The sequence below is a fragment of the Periplaneta americana genome, chromosome 12 (assembly GCF_040183065.1).
Source record: "Periplaneta americana isolate PAMFEO1 chromosome 12, P.americana_PAMFEO1_priV1, whole genome shotgun sequence".
Lineage (NCBI taxonomy): Eukaryota > Metazoa > Arthropoda > Insecta > Blattodea > Blattidae > Periplaneta > Periplaneta americana.
This window is the reverse complement of record NC_091128.1, coordinates 3,875,100-3,895,691: the sequence shown is the minus strand read 5'-3', so window position 1 is coordinate 3,895,691 and position 20,592 is coordinate 3,875,100. Positions and strand designations below refer to the sequence as shown.

The following is a 20,592-nucleotide window of genomic DNA, read 5'->3' as shown; positions in this document are numbered from 1 at the left end:
AACACTGAAAAAAGTAAAATAGATGATAGAGTGGTTGATGTTTCGGAAAGTGAAAAGTTAGAGGGTGTAAGTGCATTTTCAGATTTTTCAAACAATTTGTCAGTGTGGCCAGATATTCAAAGCTAATTGATATTGCAAATATTCTATATTTCTCTTCTTTCAACATTTGTGAGTTTTTAAATAACTTTACACCAGTGGTGGGCAAAATGAACGCAACCCACAAGACAGGATTTAAATGGCAACTACATGGAGGGGTTGCACTCTACAGAGCAGTGACGGATTTACAGACAGTTGCGCCACTGCACTCCTACCTACCATATGTAATTAGAATAGTCCATTCACGTGATATTTAATTGATCATTTTTCAAAGCAATTGGGATTTATCTGTGCATGCTATTTGCAGTTGTGCAAGGAGATGAGTATCGCTTAAGCGAGATCTGTGGCTGGACTTTATAAATTTCATTTTAGAAAACAGCTGTTTGCACTGGTAGGTTGATGAATACATACCATCATTTCCCATAACTATGGTCCTGGAACACAACTATGGTCCACGATACAACCATTCAAAGATCATTGTAGAAGTAACATAGACCGTTCGTAGATAGCTGCAGTGACTTGAATTCAAACTACAGTACAACAAGAATATAGATAAACGAGGTACTACGTTATGGAGTACAAAATTTGAACAGTTGTATCGTGGACAATAGTTATGTTCCATGACCATATTTATGGGAAATGATGGTACCCATTAGGCCGGGTGCACACAGAATGAGACGCGACGCGGCACAACGCTACGTTTTGCTTTACAACGCCTCGCGACAGCTTAAAACTGTCTGCTCGCGACAACTGATTTGCTGGCTGTGGGATTGGAAAACTGGCCTAGGCTAGAAAATGGCGTCAATAATAGAGGACTGTCTATATGAAAAATTCTATTGTATTTGCTTATTATTTCCTAAGGACGCAAGCTCCTAAAAATATATAGGCAGAGAATTAGGCTTACTACAAATTACACTGGTCAACAGTCATTTTGCACCAGACATAAAAAAAAAACAAATTCTTACTAATTTCGACCTCCTGAATTAAAAAATAATAAGCAAAATGTTCCATCACTTCAGGTTTTCGAGATGCACAATATAATTACTTTTCTATGCATTTTATTTAAAAATCACCGTATTTCGTGTGTAACTATTTTGTTTTACAAATGTGAAGACCCATTATGTGAAAACAAATGTAGTATATGTAGGGCACCATGTTAGAAGCACTTGTAGAAAGGGAAATTATTTTATTGCCCTTCTACGAGTCTATTTCGAAGGAGTGAAACAGGTTCGCGGCATAAATTCACTTGAGTTTACCTGATTTTACTTGAGATGTGCATTTCTTTCACGGTGAGCTTAATTACATTACTGTAGTTTATATTTTGCAATATATCACCATGTCAAGACCACTTCTAGAAACGGAAATTGTTTTATTGGCCTTTTCGGTTCCATTTGGAGGGGAAGAAACAGGTTCGCCGTATGAAAATGCTTCAGTTTACCATGATATTTCTGTGGTGTTAGTATTCTGTGTAGGACATATAGGCTATTTCTTTAAAGTGTGCTTTAATGATAATATTCAAAGTATGAATGGTTTATATGTGCGGATTTGAAGGTTGTAGCATTGCTTTTTGGAATGCAATTAGGCTACACAAAATTTTGCTGCTTTCTGTACGAATTGGACAGTAGCGCTCCAGATATTTTATTTTTATTTTATTTTATTGGGTTATTTTACGACGCTTTTTCACCATCTAGGTTATTTAGCATCTGAATGAAATGAAGGTAATAATGCCGGTGAAATGAGTCCGTGGTCCAGCACCGAAAGTTACCCAGCATTTTCTCATTTTGGGTTGAGGGAAAACCCAGGGAAAAACCTCCACCAGGTAACTTGACCCAACCGGGATTCGAACCCGGGCCACCTGGTTTTGCTGCCAGACGCGCTGACCGTTACTCCACAGGTGTGGACTCGCGCTCGAGATAAGCATTATAAAATAAAACGACAATCACTAGAGCCAAACAAGAAAAATATTATACATCAACCCCTTGTACCTCAAAGCGAAGTAATTTTACCCCTTTTACACAATAAGTTAGGGTTAATGAAGAATTTTGTTAAAGGGATAAATTATAAAACTGAAGCATTTTAAAATATCCAGGAAAATTTCCTGCTATTAATAATCCGTGGCGCTACACCCAGTGAAGAGCCCAGACCGACCAGCCGGCTGCTGGCCTCACGTCCACATGCCAAAACAGAGGTGGACGATCATCCAACTAGAATGGAGGTATGGTGTGGTTATATGATGATCTCCTCAGTCGTTATATCTGGCTTTCACTACCTATCGTAGCTCCCCAAGTGCATCACGATGCTAGGTGGTCACTGGTCCCATACACTGGCCGAAATTTCATGAGAAAATTTCTTCCCCCATGAGGACTTGGACCAGAGCGCATTCCTTAACATTTCCTGCTATTAGTGATTCAAAAATAAAAGAGGGCGTTCTCAGTGGACCACAAATTAGAGAAATAATGGACAATCACTTCGAATCTTTGTTGGAAGGAAAAGAGACAGCCATCTGGATTGCATTCAAGGAGGTTGAATTAATTTTCTGGATAACTGTAGAAATGAGAACTATGCAGAACTAGTGAAAAATTTACCGTTGGCGTATTAAACTAGGGGTTGTAAAATTTCCCTGAAAATTCACTTCCTTCACTCACATCTTGACTTTTTTTTCCCGAGAATTGTGCAATTTCAGTGATGAGCATGATGAGCGCTTCCACCAAGAAATTTCAACTATGGAGAAAAGATACCAAGGACAATGGAGTACCAATATGCTAGCAGACTATTGTTGGACTTTAGCTCATGATGTACCTGATGCCCAGTGTAAAAGAAAATGCAGAAAAAGAAAGTTGTTATCTTCTGAACAGTGAATATTTAGCCTTATTGTCATTATATAAAACAATAGCTATTTTGAATAGATATAAATTCCAAAATTTCTCAAAAACCGTAACCAACAACGGTTTTTATTGTCATATTCGTATTCAGGAGGCTCAAATTATGTAGAAAACATATATGACGTGTCTAGCGCAAAATAAAAATGTTAACATTTGTTACGCAGTGTTATTATTATAAATTATTATTCACCTGGTGCTTTCATCTCATTTGCAATTTTTCACATATTTTCAGAAACTACATTATTCTCGTGATATTGTTTCAAAGATTGTACAGAATGTATCTTTCCTGTACTAAATCAACTAATTTATCCCCATCGAGCTCCATTATGAATAATGTGCCCTACACAACAATAGTATTTTTTGTAGATAATGAAAGCGTGCAATCATAGCCACTACTAACACATGCGCAGTACACTGCAGCTATCAGACAGTCTCCTCGCTACGAACTTCAAGCAGTCATTCGATGTCGTCTCTTCGTGTCTGCTCGCGACTGTCGCGCCGCGTCTGATTCTGTGTGCACCACATCATAAGAAATCAATGGGAGACAAGTACCACGAGACAAAATGTCGTGTCGCGCCGCACCGCTTCTGATTCTGTGTGCACCCGGCCTTATTTTTGAAGCAAACTGTCTAAGCAGTGGATATGTAGTACTGGACATCTTTTAAAAAATTTTAGCCTCCAGTAGACCTTCATATTCTGGTTTCAAGAAGCCATCATTCTGCGTATCCAGTACCTCTAATTGCAATTCTGGGATAACATTTTCAATTTAAATATGAAAAGGAGTGGCAAAAATATTGAAATCTTTCTCCATCCTTTGAAAATTACTGAATCTGTGTTCTTTGAACTCGTATAACAGGTGATCTATTTTAAGAATGTACATATTTAAGTTCGCGCCCTGAATATTTGTAACTGATCCTAAACATGAGAAATGAAAGAACCGCCTTTCTTGTAAATGTGATATCCTCTCTATTCATATGATTCTGTGAAAGACATTGTATCACTAATGAAGCTCCGAAGTACAGCAATCCAGTATAATCCGCCATGTACACGCGCAGTATTTTCATGGAGTGGGGAAGGGGAAGGTAGGGTGTAAGTTTGATGCTTTGCTGATGTCTGACGTCACTGTGGCAATGCCGCAGGAATGCCCACCATTGCTCTACACATACTTCTTCAACAGCATGTTGCTGTGCAGTTTCTCTTTATTTATACCTGCTTATTGTTACCTTACTTAACAATTTCATATTAAAATTATGAAATTTTGGTCATTAGTGAAAGAACTATTTGTTGGAAAATTAGAATTCCACCACTGATTACACATAAAATAGCTTCTTGTACAATTCTTTTTGCAGTTTTGAGGCAACAGAGTGGCCCAATGGACATTATGTACACACCATAGCAGGCTACAAGGAGGAGCCATCTTGTTATCATTATTGGCTGCTGTATCAGGTTCCCACACTGCCTGAACCAGCCAGTCCTCCTGGAAATAATTTTGTCACGCCAGCCGGTAAGTTGAATTACTGTTAAACTGATGCTCAGATATAGCTTGCGGAAGGAACGATTAATGAAAAGCAATGGTGGCATTGCTGTCTGTTTTGACGTGTGTAATTAAGCACGCCAAGGGGGCGAGAGGTGCGAGGTGATGAACAGATGAGGACATCGCTGTGGAAATAAGGAACGTGGCAAGAGAAACATTCAAAGCTAATTAAACATGCAACATATGTTAATAAATGAAATAATAATACCGTGCGATACAAGACACATATTCACATGCAGTGGAACAAACTAAAGTCGTAATGTAACTATCACAACACAAGACTGATTCTATCGATGTCATTTCTCTTTCGACTGTACTCTTGGACATCATTCAAGTTATCTTGTGACCTTTCCTGTCACCTGCTCTTCCTTACCACATTGTTTGATTCGCATTCCTTCCATCGATATTCCCTGCTTCAGAGATCTATAGTAATCGTGCCTCATTTTTTATATTACAGAGAATGGTTTTTGCTTCTACATTGGACTGACACCATACTTCAATCCTTTTGGTATTATATTTGCCTCTTTGTCTCATTATATGGTTCTTTTCAATATTAAATTTGGCTCTGATTGACTGGACGGTATGACTTTTGGTGTTCCAAATAAGTACTTTTGTACGATTCTTGGCATCTCTCAGTGCAGTCCCTACCTGGAGATCCGATTGAGGGACTATTTTACCTCCGGAGAATTTTACACTTAGTGATTCCATGAATCATAAGTAGTGAAAAATATAGTGGGACTGCGTTGGTGTTAATGCAGCTCATGTGGGTACCTCTTTGTTACTTGTTAGCTTAAACAACAAGTTTAAGCCCCCTCACCACGACAAGGTGAGTACCCACGAGAGGGACTGTCTCTTGATGAACAGATGAGGACATCACTGTGGAAATAAGGAACGTGGCAAGAGAAAAATTCGAAGCTAATTAAACGTGCAACATATGTTTACGAATGAAATAATAATACCGTGTGATACAAGACACGTATTCACAAACTAAAGTCGTAATGTAACTATCACAAAGCAAGACTGATTCTATCAATGTCGTTTCTCTTTTGACTGTACTCTAAAATATCATTCAAGCTATCTTGTGACCTTTCCTGTCACCTGCTCATCCTTATCGCATTGATTGATTCGCATTCCTTCAATCGGTATTTCCTGCTTGTGAGATCTATAGTAGATATAACCATCGTGCATGTATTTAGGAATGGTAGCAGGAAGACCATATCGATTTCAATTTTTATGGTTTTTAGGTTATGGTTTTGAACATTTGAGAGAAAACGAACCTATTTCATTCATTATACATGCTCTGAAGCCTGGCATGAATAAACTTTGTTCTTATAACTCCATTCACATCATTTTTGGCATATTCATTCATTCATAGTGTTCTGCCCAAGGGCAGGTCTTTCACTGCAAACCCAGGATTCTCCAATCTTCCTATTTTGTGCTTTCCTCTTTGTCTCCTCATATGATCCATATATCTCAAAGTCGTTTGTCATCTGATATCTTCTACTGCTCTGAACTCCTCCTGTTCACCATTCCTTCCAGTACATCCTTCAGTTTCTTCTCAGCCAATGACCCAGTCAATTTCTTTTCCTCTTTCTGATCAGTTTCAGAATCATTCTTTCTTCATCCATTCTTTCCAACACAGCTCCATTTCTTACTCTGTCAGTCCATTTCACATGCTCCATCCTTCTCCATATCCACATTTCAAATGCTTCTATTCGATTCTCTTCACTTCGTCATAATGTCCAGGTTTCTGCCCCCATACATGTTTCTGCTACACTCCGCACAAAGCACTTCACCTCCAGAAATCCACAGAAGATGCTCCTTTTTCTATTAAAAGCTTCCTTTGCCATTGTTATTCTCCTTTTGACTTTTAGCACATTTTACTTCTAAATATTTCTTTGCAATTAGATCATTACAACAGTTTCTCAACAGCAGTATCTTAAAGACAATATATTTTGTCTATTTTCATTCCATTATGTCCTACAGAATAATATTTTTTGGGGAAATTCAGCTGATATTAAAAATATAGCCTTTTATTACCAAAAAGAGCAATTAGAATAGGTAATAATTGGAACAAAGGCTAGAGAATCATATAGACCATTTTTTTTTTAATTAGAGATTCTGACCTTAACAAATCAGTAAATATACTTTTTAATAAATTTCCTCTTATGTAATAAAGAAAATTTTCAAACTAATCCAGCCATATATAGTATAAATACTCGCAGAAAGAATGATTTTCATATGCCATCATCATAATTATAATGCTATGAAAGGGGAGTACTGGTATGTTACATGGCAGTAAAAATGTTCTATAGTCTTCCTGAAGACATTAAGAATCATAACCAAAACCCTGCATTATTTAAGGTAAAACTAAAAAATTACTTAATATCTCACACTTTCTATTCTGTAGATGAATTCTTGATATTTCACAGTACTGTGTAAATATTTAATATTATTAAATGGTAAACATATTGAATTGTATAATATGTTACTTGTTTATCCTCTTCAAAATGCTCCCCTTCACCAGCTTTCTGACCGGTTTCTCGAAGATGTGGATAAGTTAATTAAAAGTTCGGTGAAGGAAATTTTATGTTTGCCAGGAGGCACACCTGATGCGATGTTGTACACAGAACGTAAATATAAAGGTCTCAGCCTTTTCAAAGCTCAATGGGAAGCATATTTACAGCATCTCAATATTTGCAACACATTATTGAGAACCTCGAATCCTCTTGTCCTTTCTACAAGGAACATCGCAGCAGAAGAGAAAGTCTGTTCAAGGAAGTTAAAAATTCCACCTGAAGATCTGGATATAAGTAACATCAATGTCCATAAACTACGACAAAATCTTAGGAAACAAGAGTAGATAAATGGTGTGCGCTTCCACATAAAGGAAGGGGTGTTATTTTATTTCAGGAATATACTCCCGGAAATAAATAGATTTTTTTCTAAGGAGGGTCTGTCTTCCTCTGAATGGCGAGACGAAATTAAGATGAATGCTAACATAGCACCAGTGAGAAGTCTTCATGGGAGATCCTTGGACGGTTTCTGTTGCAGATACTGGAACGAGATTGAAGCCTTAGCACACGTCCTAGGATCCTGTCAGCATGGAGAACTCCTGAGAAATTCACGCCATCATAATATCCGAAAACTAATAGCACAGGCCCTTAGAAAAAGATCCTTCTAGGTCCATGAAGAGGTGCACTGTGTTGCGTCTGAAGGCAGCGGAGTTAGAAGAGCAGACATCGTGGCTCTAGACAAGACTAATAGTAAAGGCTTTATACTGGACCCAACTGTTAGCTTTGAGATGAGCCAGACCCAACTATCTGGGGTCAACAAAGAGAAACAACAAATTTATGAGCCTGCTATTCCGTATTTTCGTGAAAAATATCATATGGAAGGCACCTGGGAAGTACATGGTTTAATGATCGGAGCGAGGGGCAACATCCCACGATCAACTGTAAACACTATCAAAACATTTGGAATCCATGACATCATTCCAAAAATAAATTTACTTCTAGCATTAAGGGTCTGTGGCAATTCTGAAAAATCATTTATACAGAATATCATAATCGGGGGGGATTATGATATTCTGTATAAATGATTTTACAATATATGTACAAATTTATTAATTCTTAAATTTAAGCTCTAAGTTCACATTTCAGTTTGACTCAGCTATTTACTGTAATCGTTATTATTCTTATATGTGTGTTATTCTGTGTTTTTGGCAACCCAGGATGCCTGGGCAGACTATTTCTTGGAAATAAATTGTATATTATATAGGTTTTAATTTTGTATATATTTCATATTAGCATCCATCCAGAAACCTAGTAACCTTACAGCCACTTCAGATTCAATGTCACTCCTAATGCTGAAACCCATATTTCCATAGAAGTGTGCTACTCATATCAAAATCACCATTACCAACTTTCAAAATGGTCGTCTGCTAAGATAATAATTTTCCCTGGAATGCAGCTGGTAAATCATTGACATCAACAATAAAAAGAAACGGACACAAAATTGAGCCTTGAGCAAGTTCAACATTAAGAGTAGGCCTATACTGGGAAGGTGTTTTCCCCTCAAATTCAACAACTTACTGCCTATTCGTAAGATAACGAACATTCTATTAAGGAAATCTCTTTTCCTTTATACCATAAAATTTAAGTTTCTTCAGCAGTAGGCTATTTATTCATTTATGTAAATGATAACAGCTCCCTGTATTAACAGGCTGCCACAAAGACAGAGCATATTGTGCAAGAGGCAGTTGAAAGTATAAATAACATACATATGTCTAAGGTTAAAGGAGTCTTACAACAATAACAAGAAATGAGTGAATAAATAATTAGGTACTACTTAATTATTTGAAGATCGCTGTTGACCGTAGAGATGGTTTCGGAGTAGAAATATGGATCCTCTCAGAGCTGCAAGAACGATGTCATCAATTGCCTTCCTCTGTAGGCTGAAACGTTGCCAGGTCTGGAAGAAAAAACCGGGAATAGTTCTGCACGCTCCAATCATAAGGCCTATTACTTCAATTTGTTGTAGACCGTATTTGTCCATGAAATATGGAACGGTACGTACATAGATGTCGTTTTTTTTTCCCCTATTTACATTTTCAGGTTGGCTCTTTTGTTTTTGAAATCTAACGGTGGGATCGATGATGTAGCCATTGTTGTTATTTGGCGGGATGGCAATCATGTCTATTCTTCTTGTACTGCCATTGTCTGCCAGTCTGTGAACTTCTTCGAACACTTGAAAATTTATTGATCTAAACTGAGTAGAGACAGTCAAAATTCTTGAATAAAAGAGGCTAAAATTCTTGGTTAAAAAGGAAAAAAATTCTTGAGTGAAAACGAAAATTTCTTAAGTAAATCTGAAATTTTGACTCTGTTTTATTAAATTATTATGTTGCTTAAAATAATTACAATTATATATTCAAAGTTTTACGTTGACAACAATTCTAAGATACTTAACATTATTTAACATTCAAAGTTGTACACAGACAACAGTTCTAAGTTTGTCATTGTAAGATTTCTTCTTCTATTTGTTAGCACACACAAGAACTGTGAAAAAAAAAGTTCACAGTCAACATTAGAAACTAGAACCCATTTAGCTTGGAGTGCTCCGTCCACAAAATCACTCTGATCTTCACATAACGACAGCAAACCTTCTCGCATTGAAAGTCCAGGACTATTTTTAACTATGTGCATTTTTCAAATAGAACTTCTAAAATTTCTAAATTTAGATAATGTATTTATTAATTCATGAAAAATTGCCTCTTTTTGTGAATAACGACAGAAAATATGCTAAATTCGTGATTCATAGGATTTTTACGATTTTTCGCGAGTGTTTCGCGAGTTGAAACATGTAATTATGTGATATTTTTTATGTGAACCATGTTTTAAACTATGTTTATTTGGTTTTTAGGTTTTTCGCGATTTCACAAGTCGCAAATTTTGACTGTCTCTAATCATGAGGCAAACGATCAAATGCCTTACATAACTCACATAAACAAGTCAGCGAATTGTGTTTTAATTCAAGGATACCAGTATTGAAAACCTATAAAATTACCATTAAGGCAATTGATTTGCCATGCCTAAATCTGCCTAAAACCAAAGTATTGCTCATGAAGCAAATTATTTTCTTCAAAATATGTAAAAACTCTCTATTCATGACATCCTCTAATACTTCAGATAATTGTTCAAATTATACTTAAGTAAATAAGGATATTATAATGTATCGGGTACCTGTATACTCAGATACAATAGTAATATGATAAAATTCAGTTCTGTTACAGTAAATGTGCCAGTACAGTAATTAACTGAAGTGTACATATTATTTTAATTGTCTAATAGAGTTTTAATTGAAATTCTAACCAAAATTATTTACAAACAAACTGCTGCAAAATTCTTCATAAATGTTTTCGAAATAACATAAACACAAAGTTTTAATCAGCTAAAAGCTCAATGTTCAATGTAACAAATTGCCTACATTAGATAGAACTGAAGAAACATAAGAACATTCTGATTTCTTCAGAGCTTGTACAAGATTCTGTGAAAAGTGACCGAGTATAGTTTGAAAAGCAATGTGGCTTTAACCCTGCAACAGGCTATTTAGCATCAGTATTACACTGTTGAAACATGCTTACGTATAGTTTATATTGACAAATTAGATTTCATTATTAGAAAACTGACCATATTTGACAGATGAAAAATTGAAATTACTTCAGACTTCGTTAATAATGGTATTGCATCCTCATCACTCAATGTTTTGTTTTGGTAATCCGTTCTTCTTCTTCATCTTCTTCTTCATCTTCTTCTTCTTCTGCCTGACAAGTGTTAGGCCACAAGGCCTGTTACGGTCTCACATAAAATTTTCACGCCATCTCTTAGCAGGACGACCCACAGATCTTTGGCCATGTGGTACATAATCATAAATTGCCTTTGGGGGGTCTACTATTACTCATTCTTTCCAAATGATGTTTCCAATTAGACTGATATTGAACAATGTAATCTAAATCTGGTTGAGTTTTTAGTTCCTTTAAAATTTCACAGTTTCTTTTCAGATCCCACTTAGTATAGCCCGCTGTTCTTCACATGAATCGCATTTCACAAGCTGTTATACTGCTTTTATCTGCTTTCCTCAGTCGTGCCAATGTGTTGTAGAGACGTATGCGGGTGTGTTTCTGAACCAAGGATGGTTTCATCACACTATTTATAATGCCTATAGCTCTTGTGTATTTATTAATTTTCTGTGATATGTCCAATTCTTCAAAAATGGAAAGATTGTAACCTAAATATGGGAAACTATTACATCTTTCTAATGTTTTATTATCGAGACAAATTTTACTTTGTATTGGGTATTTCCCACATAATGCCATAATTTTTGTTTAATCTGTTGAAGTTGCTATATTGTATGTGGCTGCTACTTGCTGCAAATTATATATTGACCTTTGGAGATCGTCTTCTGAAAGTGCTAATAATACCAAATCATCTGCAAAGAGAATTGAATCCAATTTAAGGTGTCTGTTAATTTGTATATATCCAAGGCGAGTTTGCTTCCATTCTTTACTTATTCGGTTCATATAAATAATAAAGAGAATGTGTTCTATCATTGTAAATGTAGAATAATTGAACATAAATACTGAGTGGGGCAGATAAAAGTAGCCCACCTTCCGTTTGAATGAGAATGTGATATTTTGACTGCTTGAAATTCCATTATTGTATTCTATCGTATCATAATGAAATGAGTAAACAGCTACAATAACAGACAATTTTATGCAATAATCGACTATTGGCATTCTTCCTGGCAGTATTTCATCAATAGTTATTAATCGAATTGAGGACCGTTTTTGCAAAACTTACTAACTGCAAAAGTTTCAGAATTGAGATTTTGATGGATTCGTTAACATAAGGCAGGCCTCTACATGATGTTCAAGGTGTCTTAGTAAAATTGGGTTATTTCTTTTCATTGTAGTGTGTCAAAGTGTGATCGTTTTTTCAAAACTTGCTTTCTGCTATAAGTGAGAGATACAGCAAAACTTGCTTACTATAGTGTTTTGTCTCTCCTGTAAAATTTAGTTTTTTCAGTTAGCAAGTTTTGCAAAAATGGTCCTCAATTACACTGTCTGTTCGCATTCTGCAAAATGACTTACTCAGTACAAAAAAGAGTGGAAATTGTGGAAGCATATGTGAGAGCAGGTTCGATTAAGGAAAACCTACGAAATTTTCAGAGACAAGTTTTCTGGATAGAGGACAACCGGCAAAGAGAGCAATAGAGGGTTTGGTAAAAAAAAGTGGCTATAAGATCTGTTCAAAATGTGAAAAAATAAAGTGTTACTTCAGTTCGCACACCAGAAGTTGTTGAGGGCATCCTCCAAAGGATTATTGCATAAAATTGTCCATTGTTGTAGTTGTTTACTCATTTCATTATGATACGATAGAATACGATAATGGAATTTCAAGTAGTCAAAATATCGCATTTACATTCAAATGGGAGACAGGCTACTTTTATCTGTGCCACACTGTACATTTTGCTGTATAATCATCACACTTGAAAATTCGGTTGTGAAATTTTTTTTTTTTTTGGAGTTCACTGTACCCTTCATAACTGTACATTTTTTTTAACTTCACAGTTATCACTTTTCTTTTAAAAGAAGCATATTAATGTAGAGCCTGATTGTAAACTTGCGGCAACTGCGTGAAAGACGAATTGGCAACCACTTACATGGATTCGCCCAAGAGTTTTGTTCGGGGGTGTTTGAACAGTACGCTCTATGAGTAAGCAGTCTCCCACACGAAGAACCATCCACTCTGAAGCCTCAGAAAGAAGTTCGCGCATGTTGGTGCCACGAGATTGCGATAGGGCTCTAGCTAGTTCAAGGTTTCATTTGAACACTTATTTCTCAAAATTATGTATAGAGTCGGGAGTCCGAGGACACCTTTAACTTTGGAGACAGAAGGAAAAATGTAAAATATTTGAGTATCTCATGAAAGACTAGGTGAAGATGCTAACCTTTGCTGGTATTTTTGGATTGTGGCCGCCATATTAGAGCAGGGTCCATATTTTAAATGGGAGAGGGTCATGTGCATATCAAATGAGTACGGCTAGGATTTTAATGACCTATATATCATAAAAAAGTCCTAAAAACAATGCATTTATGACGTAAAAATCTTTCAAAAATGCCCTTAAAAATGCCCTAAAAATTGTTCTTAATAATTGGTTTAGTAGGAAAAGAGATTTTGTACTACTTAATATTTAGACTAGTAATTAAATTAAATTCTACGAGTAGTACCAATATTTAAGTTTATTTAATTTTACATAATTTTTTCTAAGTGGTACACTTCAATTAATTATTTTACCTGATGTAATTTCCATGTAGCTCACCACAAGGCCACTCTTATCCGGAATTAGCAGGTATAGAGGAATCTATATTGAAGGGGTGATTGGAGTGTACTATGTTAAAATGGCAATATTTGTGTAGAAAAACGATTCAAATATTATACAAAATAATGGGTATTAGCCATCGGCGTAGCTTGGTCTGTTAAGGCTCTTGCCTGCTGATCTGGAGTTGCACTCGGTTGCTGGTTTGACTCCCGCTTGGGGTGATTATCTCATTGGGTTTTTTCCGAGGTTTTTCCCAATTGTAAGACAAATGTCAGATAATCTATGGCGAATCCTCGGCAACTATCATATCGCTATCACCAATTCCATCGACGCTAAATAACCTCGTAGTTAATACAGCGTCGTTAAATAACTAATTAAAAAAATAATGACTATTAATGGACAAAATATGTAGACAACTATCAAAGGAAATAAATATTATTTTATATTAATAATGGGGATTTATGGCCAAAATTAAATGAAAATTCCTAAAAATGTCCGAATTAAAAAAAAGATGCTCTTATGAATTGAAACAGTCAAAAAATTTTAAAAAATTCCCTAACAAATATGTCTTAAAACACTCAGTTTGTCACATAGTTTCTGGCTTATTAGTAAAAAGATGCAATTTCATGAAAATCCCAGCCCTACAAATGAGACTAAAATGGAATTCATTGCTGTAATCAGATTTGACATATTAAGTTATGTGCTACGGTTCAAAAGTTATTAATACAGAGACTTGAAATTATTGGTTACAGTATTGACGAAAGAGAAGAAGATAAGGTTGTTTTGGTATCTGGGGAATGCAGATTGGTGGACTTTCTGGATATTGAATTTGCGGCTATGATACCGCAGCTGCTTTCCCCAAACATCAGAATCACCTCAATCCTCTCCTCTTTTGTCAATGTCATCTCCAATTTACTGAAAATACTTACTACTGCTTATGGCTTTTAGAGAATCCAGATGTTCATTGCTGTCCTCACATGCGGTCGGTCCCTATCCTCAGCAAGATAAATCCAGTCCCTACCATCATATTCCACCTCCCTCAAATCTACTTTAATATTACCCTCCCATCTATGTCTCGGCCTCCCCAAAGGTCTTTTCTCCTCCAGTTTCCCAACTAACACTCTATATGCATTTCTGGGTTCGCCCATACATGCTACATGCCCTGCCCATCTCAAACGTCCGGATTTAATGCCCCTAATTATGTCAGGTGAAGAATACAATGCGTGTAGTTGTGCATTGTGTAATTTTCTCCATTCTCCTGTAACTTCATTTCTCTTAGCCCAAATTATTTTCCTAAGCACATTCTCAAACACCCTTATTCACTGCTGCTCTCACAAAGTGAGAGTCCAAGTTTCACAACCATACAGAAGAACTGGTAATATAACTGTTTTATAAATTCTAACTTTCCGCTCTTTTGAGAGCAGACTGGATGACAAGAACTTCTCAACTGAATAATAACAGATATTTCCCATATTTATTCTACGTTTTATTTCTTCCTGAGTGTCATTTATATTTGTTACTGTTGCTCGAAAATATTTGAATTTTTCTACCTCTTCAAAGGATAAATTTCCTATTTTTATATTTCCATTTCGTATTGTGTTCTGAAACATAACCAGTAATTTCAAATTTCTGTGTTAATTACTTTTGAACACATATGTCAAATCTGATTACGGCAATGAATTTCTGAGAAAATTTTGGCCTTATTTGATATGCCACATGACAACCTTCAAATTAAGAAAAAATGTCACATTGATCTAAGATGGTGGCCATGTTCCGGAAATACCCTGCAGAAGTTGGCTCTGTCATCCATCCTTTCGTGAGCTGGCCAGATCTTTAATTTTTCCTTCCATCTTCGAAATAGAATGGTGTCTTGGAACTTTTTACTCACCTGGTATTATCATATAGATGAAATTGTTTTAATCAAGTTATGTAAACTTTGCTTTTGCTTTTCTCTTATAACTCAGAATTGTTTTACTAGTTATAGATAACAAAATAAGCATTTCGAAGTTAGAAAGGCCGTCTCTGCCCATAAGTACTGTACAAGAATAGTGGAGATAAATACCAATATGTAATCACACTTACATGTAATTCTCAGTGATATCACGTCATACAGGACTATATTAGGAGATAGAATCATAGTGGTGATTTGCTGAACACTATGTGAATCATACTGTGAATGAAGTAAAAATGAATGAATGATTACCAGGCGTGAAACTGAGAAAGGAGTTTCCGGTAGCAAGACTGTGCAGGCTGTTGTTTTGTTGCCCGATCACCAGAAGCGCTAAACATTAATTTTCTGATTGGATGCTAACGGGAAGCACCATTGTATACGAAATACGAGGCCTGTCTAAAAAGTATCCGACCTTAAATTTTCCCGCGCAAAGTAGTGATTCTAAGGCGGTGTCACTGTGCACGGTGGAAGGAGGAACCGTAATGCGCATGCTTGAATTTTTTCACCGCATTCGCTTGTGCCAGTCACTGGCTGGTGGTCGCCAAGTAAGGTGCTGTTCTAAGTGTTTGTCGGATTTAGTTTTCTTGCAAGATGACTGAACGAATTGAGCAAAGATACTGCATCAAATTTTGTCAAAAGCTTGGTGATTCTCAAAGTCAAACAATTCGTAAGATTCAGCAGGTGTTTGGGGAAGATGCGATGGGTGTAACACAAATTAAAGAGTGATTCAACTGATTCAAAGATGGCCGCACATCAGCGGAGAGTGAGCAGCGTTGTGGCAGGCCCCAAACTGCTCGGAGTGCAGCTGTTGTTGAGAGGGTGCGAAATTTGGTGATGGCAGATCGTCGTTTGACCGTACAGGAGATTGCCGAAGAGGTTGGAGTGAGTAAAGATTCTGCACATGCAATTTTGCGTGATGATTTGAACATGAACCGAGTGGCTGCGAAATTCGTGCCCAAGTTGTTGTCCCTGGAACAAAAAGACCTCCGTCGTGACGTTGCACAGGACCTTCTGGACACTGCCAACACTGATCCTGGGTTTCTGAACACCGTGATAACTGGAGATGAGTCATGGTTGTACGGGTACGACCCAGAAACAAAAAGACAGTCGTCGCAATGGAAGCATCCCGAGTCTCCAAGGCCGAAGAAAGCGCGGCAGGTGCGAAGAAAAATCAAGGTGATGCTGACTGTTTTCTTTGATGTCCGTGGAATTGTGCATCACGAATACGCACCGGAAGGACAAACGGTGACAAAGGAGTACTATCACGATGTTCTCCGGCGACTCCGTGATGCAGTTCGGCGCAAAAGACCAGACATGTGGACGGCGAACATCTGGCACTTGCATCACGACAACGCCCCCGCACATTCATCCCAATTGATCCACACTTTCTTGGCCAAACATGGAATTACAACCGTTCGCCAACCTCCCTACTCTCCAGACCTGGCTCCTTGCGACTTCTGGTTGTTTCCAAAATTGAAGACACCACTGAAAGGATCCCGTTTTGAGAGTAGAGAAGAGATAATGCGGAATGCGACGACGGAGCTGAACACCATTCCAAAAGAAGACTTCCAGAGGTGTTCCGGCAGTGGAAGGATCGGTGGGCTAAGTGTGTGCAAGCACAAGGGGCCTACTTTGAAGGGGATTAGGGTCCCAACCCCGTCAGGTATTTGAAATATTTTTTCTGGCTAAAGGTCGGATACTTTTTAGACAGGCCTCGTATATCTCGTAGGCAACACAGAACAACAAAATAGCAGCTATATTTATTTTGAAACGAGAGCCTGATGACTGTTTTATAAGTTGTTTGTATGTATATGTTATTTAATTAAAAAAATATGTGAAAATTTCATCAGAACAATTATTTTATTTTATTAAAAAATATGTAAGGAATATTTTATTTATACTTCTTTCTTAAAATTTATAATTATTATCTTAATTAAATAACAAACACACAAAAATAATAACATTCATATTTAACAGTCTTTTTTCTAATAATGGGACATCAGGAACAGGGTATTATATTCCAAAATATCAAGAAAGTTATTTCATACCATGTTCATCCTCCTCCAGTCTTGACACTGAATTGCTAGCTATTGATGCTGCTCTTCAGTGTGTTACTGGAATTTCTGAAAAATCTATTTGCATACTTACCGACTCCAAGGGGGCTATATATAATATAATTAAATATGTATCAGACCTACTATATGCACATAGAATTATTCCAGTTCAGAAACAACTAAGTAAACTAAAAGAACTCCAAAAGGAAATAACATTTCAGTGGATACCCTAGTTATTGGGTATACCTGGAAACAAGAAAGTCGATAATATTCCAAAACAGGCAACATATTTGCAACCAAGATCTCTTGAAGTGATATCTCTATCCACTGCTTTTGCTTCAGTAAAGTCTCATTTTACAAATCTGTGGATCAACAATTGGCTCTCTTCTGACAAAGGAAAAATTTTACAGTCTGTACAAAAGAAACCAAATGACCTGGAAATGTACAAAAACTTGTCCAGACATGTTCAGACATTTTTAACAAGAGCCAGAACAGGTCACATTGTCACTCAGTTGTACCTATACAGATTTCACATTTCTGATAATCCTATTTGTCTGTGATGTAATACTCATGATGAAGATCTGGAACACATTCTTCTATACTGTCCATCCATAAACCACAAAAGAAGTAAATTAAAATCATCAATACCAGTTGCAGAAGTCACAGCCCTGCAGTATATATTGACTACATCCCAATTCTGGCTACTAGCAACAGGCGTCTATAATGAACACTGATCAAAATACTCCTCATTTCTCGTGAAAAACAACAACTGAATAGACTACAGTGGACTTTATGTTGTCAGCAAACAGCTGGATACATTAAGGAGATTGATTTAACAATCTTTATAATTTGATCCAGAAGACAATATCGCGTTCAAGTTTTCAAATGTTAAGCTTCACAGCCAGACCAGACCACCAGGAGCGCACTCTTTGTTCTCTGCTTCCCTGTCGTAACATGTGCCGTGCACTTCTATTATTTTGTTGTTCTGTGGTGATTACTATATACTGCATCATACTTTGTGCCGCAATAGCAATTGAAGGTGAATTAATTTTAGTTTTGCTGTTCTGAACCTCGACATGTATTGTTTTAAAGTTCAGAATCAAATAATGCAAACATGTAGTAATAACCAGACCCCGGAGAAAGTATTGCTTATAGGGAAATGCGCGATGTAGTATAGGTAATGTTTATGAACCAAGGACTCTTGCATGCATCACTGTGCAGGTAGGAGTAGTGCCGGCGTAGCTTAGTACAACGCAGTCAAAAGCAATCGACATGGGTCTTCAGAATGCCGAGACCAAAAGTACGCAAGATAGAAGCACTAAGGGAATATGTTCGTCAATAAAGTGTGTTTTCCATCCATGGTAATGAACTGTTTTGTGAATTGTGTCACGTGAAATTGGCAGCTGACATGGCATGCAACGTTAAGAAGCATATAAATAGCAATAAGCATAAACGCGCATGTAAAAGACAACAGAATTTAAGCAAGGTGCAGCAGGAATCTCCTTCACAACTACTTGAACGAACATTTTACAAAGATATGTGTGACGCATTTATTGCTTCAAATATTCCGTTAAACAAATTAGAAAACGTGAAACTCTGTGGCTTTTCAGAAAAGTACACTGGAAGACAAATTCCTAATGAAGCAACACTGCGGAAGAAGTATGTGCAACATGCATATGAGAAATGTCTGCGTGAAGTGAAGTGTAAATTACAAAATAAGAAGATATTGGTATCTTTCTATAGATGAAAGCATGGACTCCATTGGACGTCATGTTGCAAATGTGGTTGTCGGTGCCCTTAGTGCGGAATGTTGCTGTAGACCCTATCTCTTAATGAGTGAAGTGTTAGAGAGGGTTAATTATTCCACCATATGTGAACTCTTTGATAGTGCTATGGAGTTGCTATGGCCATCATGTGTGCAATTCGAAAATGAAGATTCTGTTAATGTTCATAAAACAGAATTCGAAGATTACAACGAAGGTATTGCAGCCTGAAGGTGACCATTCATTCCAATTTTTCCGGAACAGTCCCAAATTAGACCCTATGTCCAAGATTTTTTTGATAATATGTCGGGACTCATATTTGTCCCGAATTTTGCCAAGATGTCATTATTTATCCCGGTTTAGATTTGTTTTTGAGAGATGTGAACTGTGAAGTTGCCAAACATTCAGTTGCCACTACCAGTATTGGTAGTAGGCCTATATCCATAGAACAACAAAATAATAGAAGTGCACAGCGCATGTTACGACAGGGAAGCAGAGAAATGGGGTGCTCCTGGTGATCTGCTGTGAAAATTTGAATGGGATATTGGTTGTTTTGTTGATCAAATTATAATGATTGTTAAAGATGAATGTTATTATTTTTGTGTGTTTGTTATTTATATAAGATAATAAGTAAAAATTTCAACGGAACAAGTATAAATAAAATATTAGTTGTTCTGATGAAATATTGACATATTTTCTTAATTAAATAACATAAAGATACAAACGACTCGTAAACTAGTCATCAGGCTCTTGTCTCAAAAGAAGTATAGCTACTCTTTTGTTGTTCTGTGTGGCTTTCTGTTGCCTACGAGATATATCTCGTATACAACAGTGTTTCACACTAGCATCAAATCATTGAAAAGTTTAGCGCTTCTGGTGATCAGGCAACAAAACAATGTCCTGCACAGTCTTGCTACCGGAAATTCCCCTCTCAGTTTCATCCCCCTACCTATATCTCATTTGCTTCAAAATTGAATTGAATGTGAGCGGTAGGTAATGAAAGGAGCTGACAGTGCCAGTATTCCAATGCACTGTGATTGGACTGGGAGAGAATAAATAAAAATAAATACTATGGTATAGTAAGCCTATACAGTTGCTAAACACGCACATCAAAAACAAAAGACTTTTAAGTTACTATGATATAGTAAACCTTTACAGTTACTAAAGACGCACATAAAAAAATAAACATATAACAAAGCAATCTACTGCCCATGTCTCACATTCTGAACCGAGAGCTCCCTAGTGCTTATAACCACGCCCCTTAGGTCTACTTGGACCAGCACAGCAGCTGCAGCATGCGACATGGCAGCATATTACATGTTCTGAAAACATTATCCTATGCCAGTGCAGGGGTTTTAACTCTTTATAATACTGGATACTCTAATCGTGGTTACCACTATCGCTATTATTTCTGATGGCGATTTCCTAA

The 20,592-nt window shown here is 36.8% G+C and overlaps 1 protein-coding gene across 8 annotated transcripts in view; it reads left to right on the top strand.

The window, feature by feature from the left end:
* Nucleotides 1–20,592, top strand: part of LOC138710125 (uncharacterized protein CG3556-like) — a 90,991-nt gene that overhangs the window by 46,410 nt on the left and 23,989 nt on the right. For 7 of the 8 annotated variants that reach the window (XM_069840760.1, XM_069840756.1, XM_069840757.1 and 4 more), the window contains one exon: nucleotides 4,328–4,482. In XM_069840760.1, coding sequence (XP_069696861.1) covers nucleotides 4,328–4,482 — 155 coding nt within the window. Of the gene's footprint in view, nucleotides 1–4,327; nucleotides 4,483–7,566; nucleotides 8,300–20,592 lie in introns of those variants that run through there. The other variant, XM_069840759.1, reaches the window with a different exon arrangement.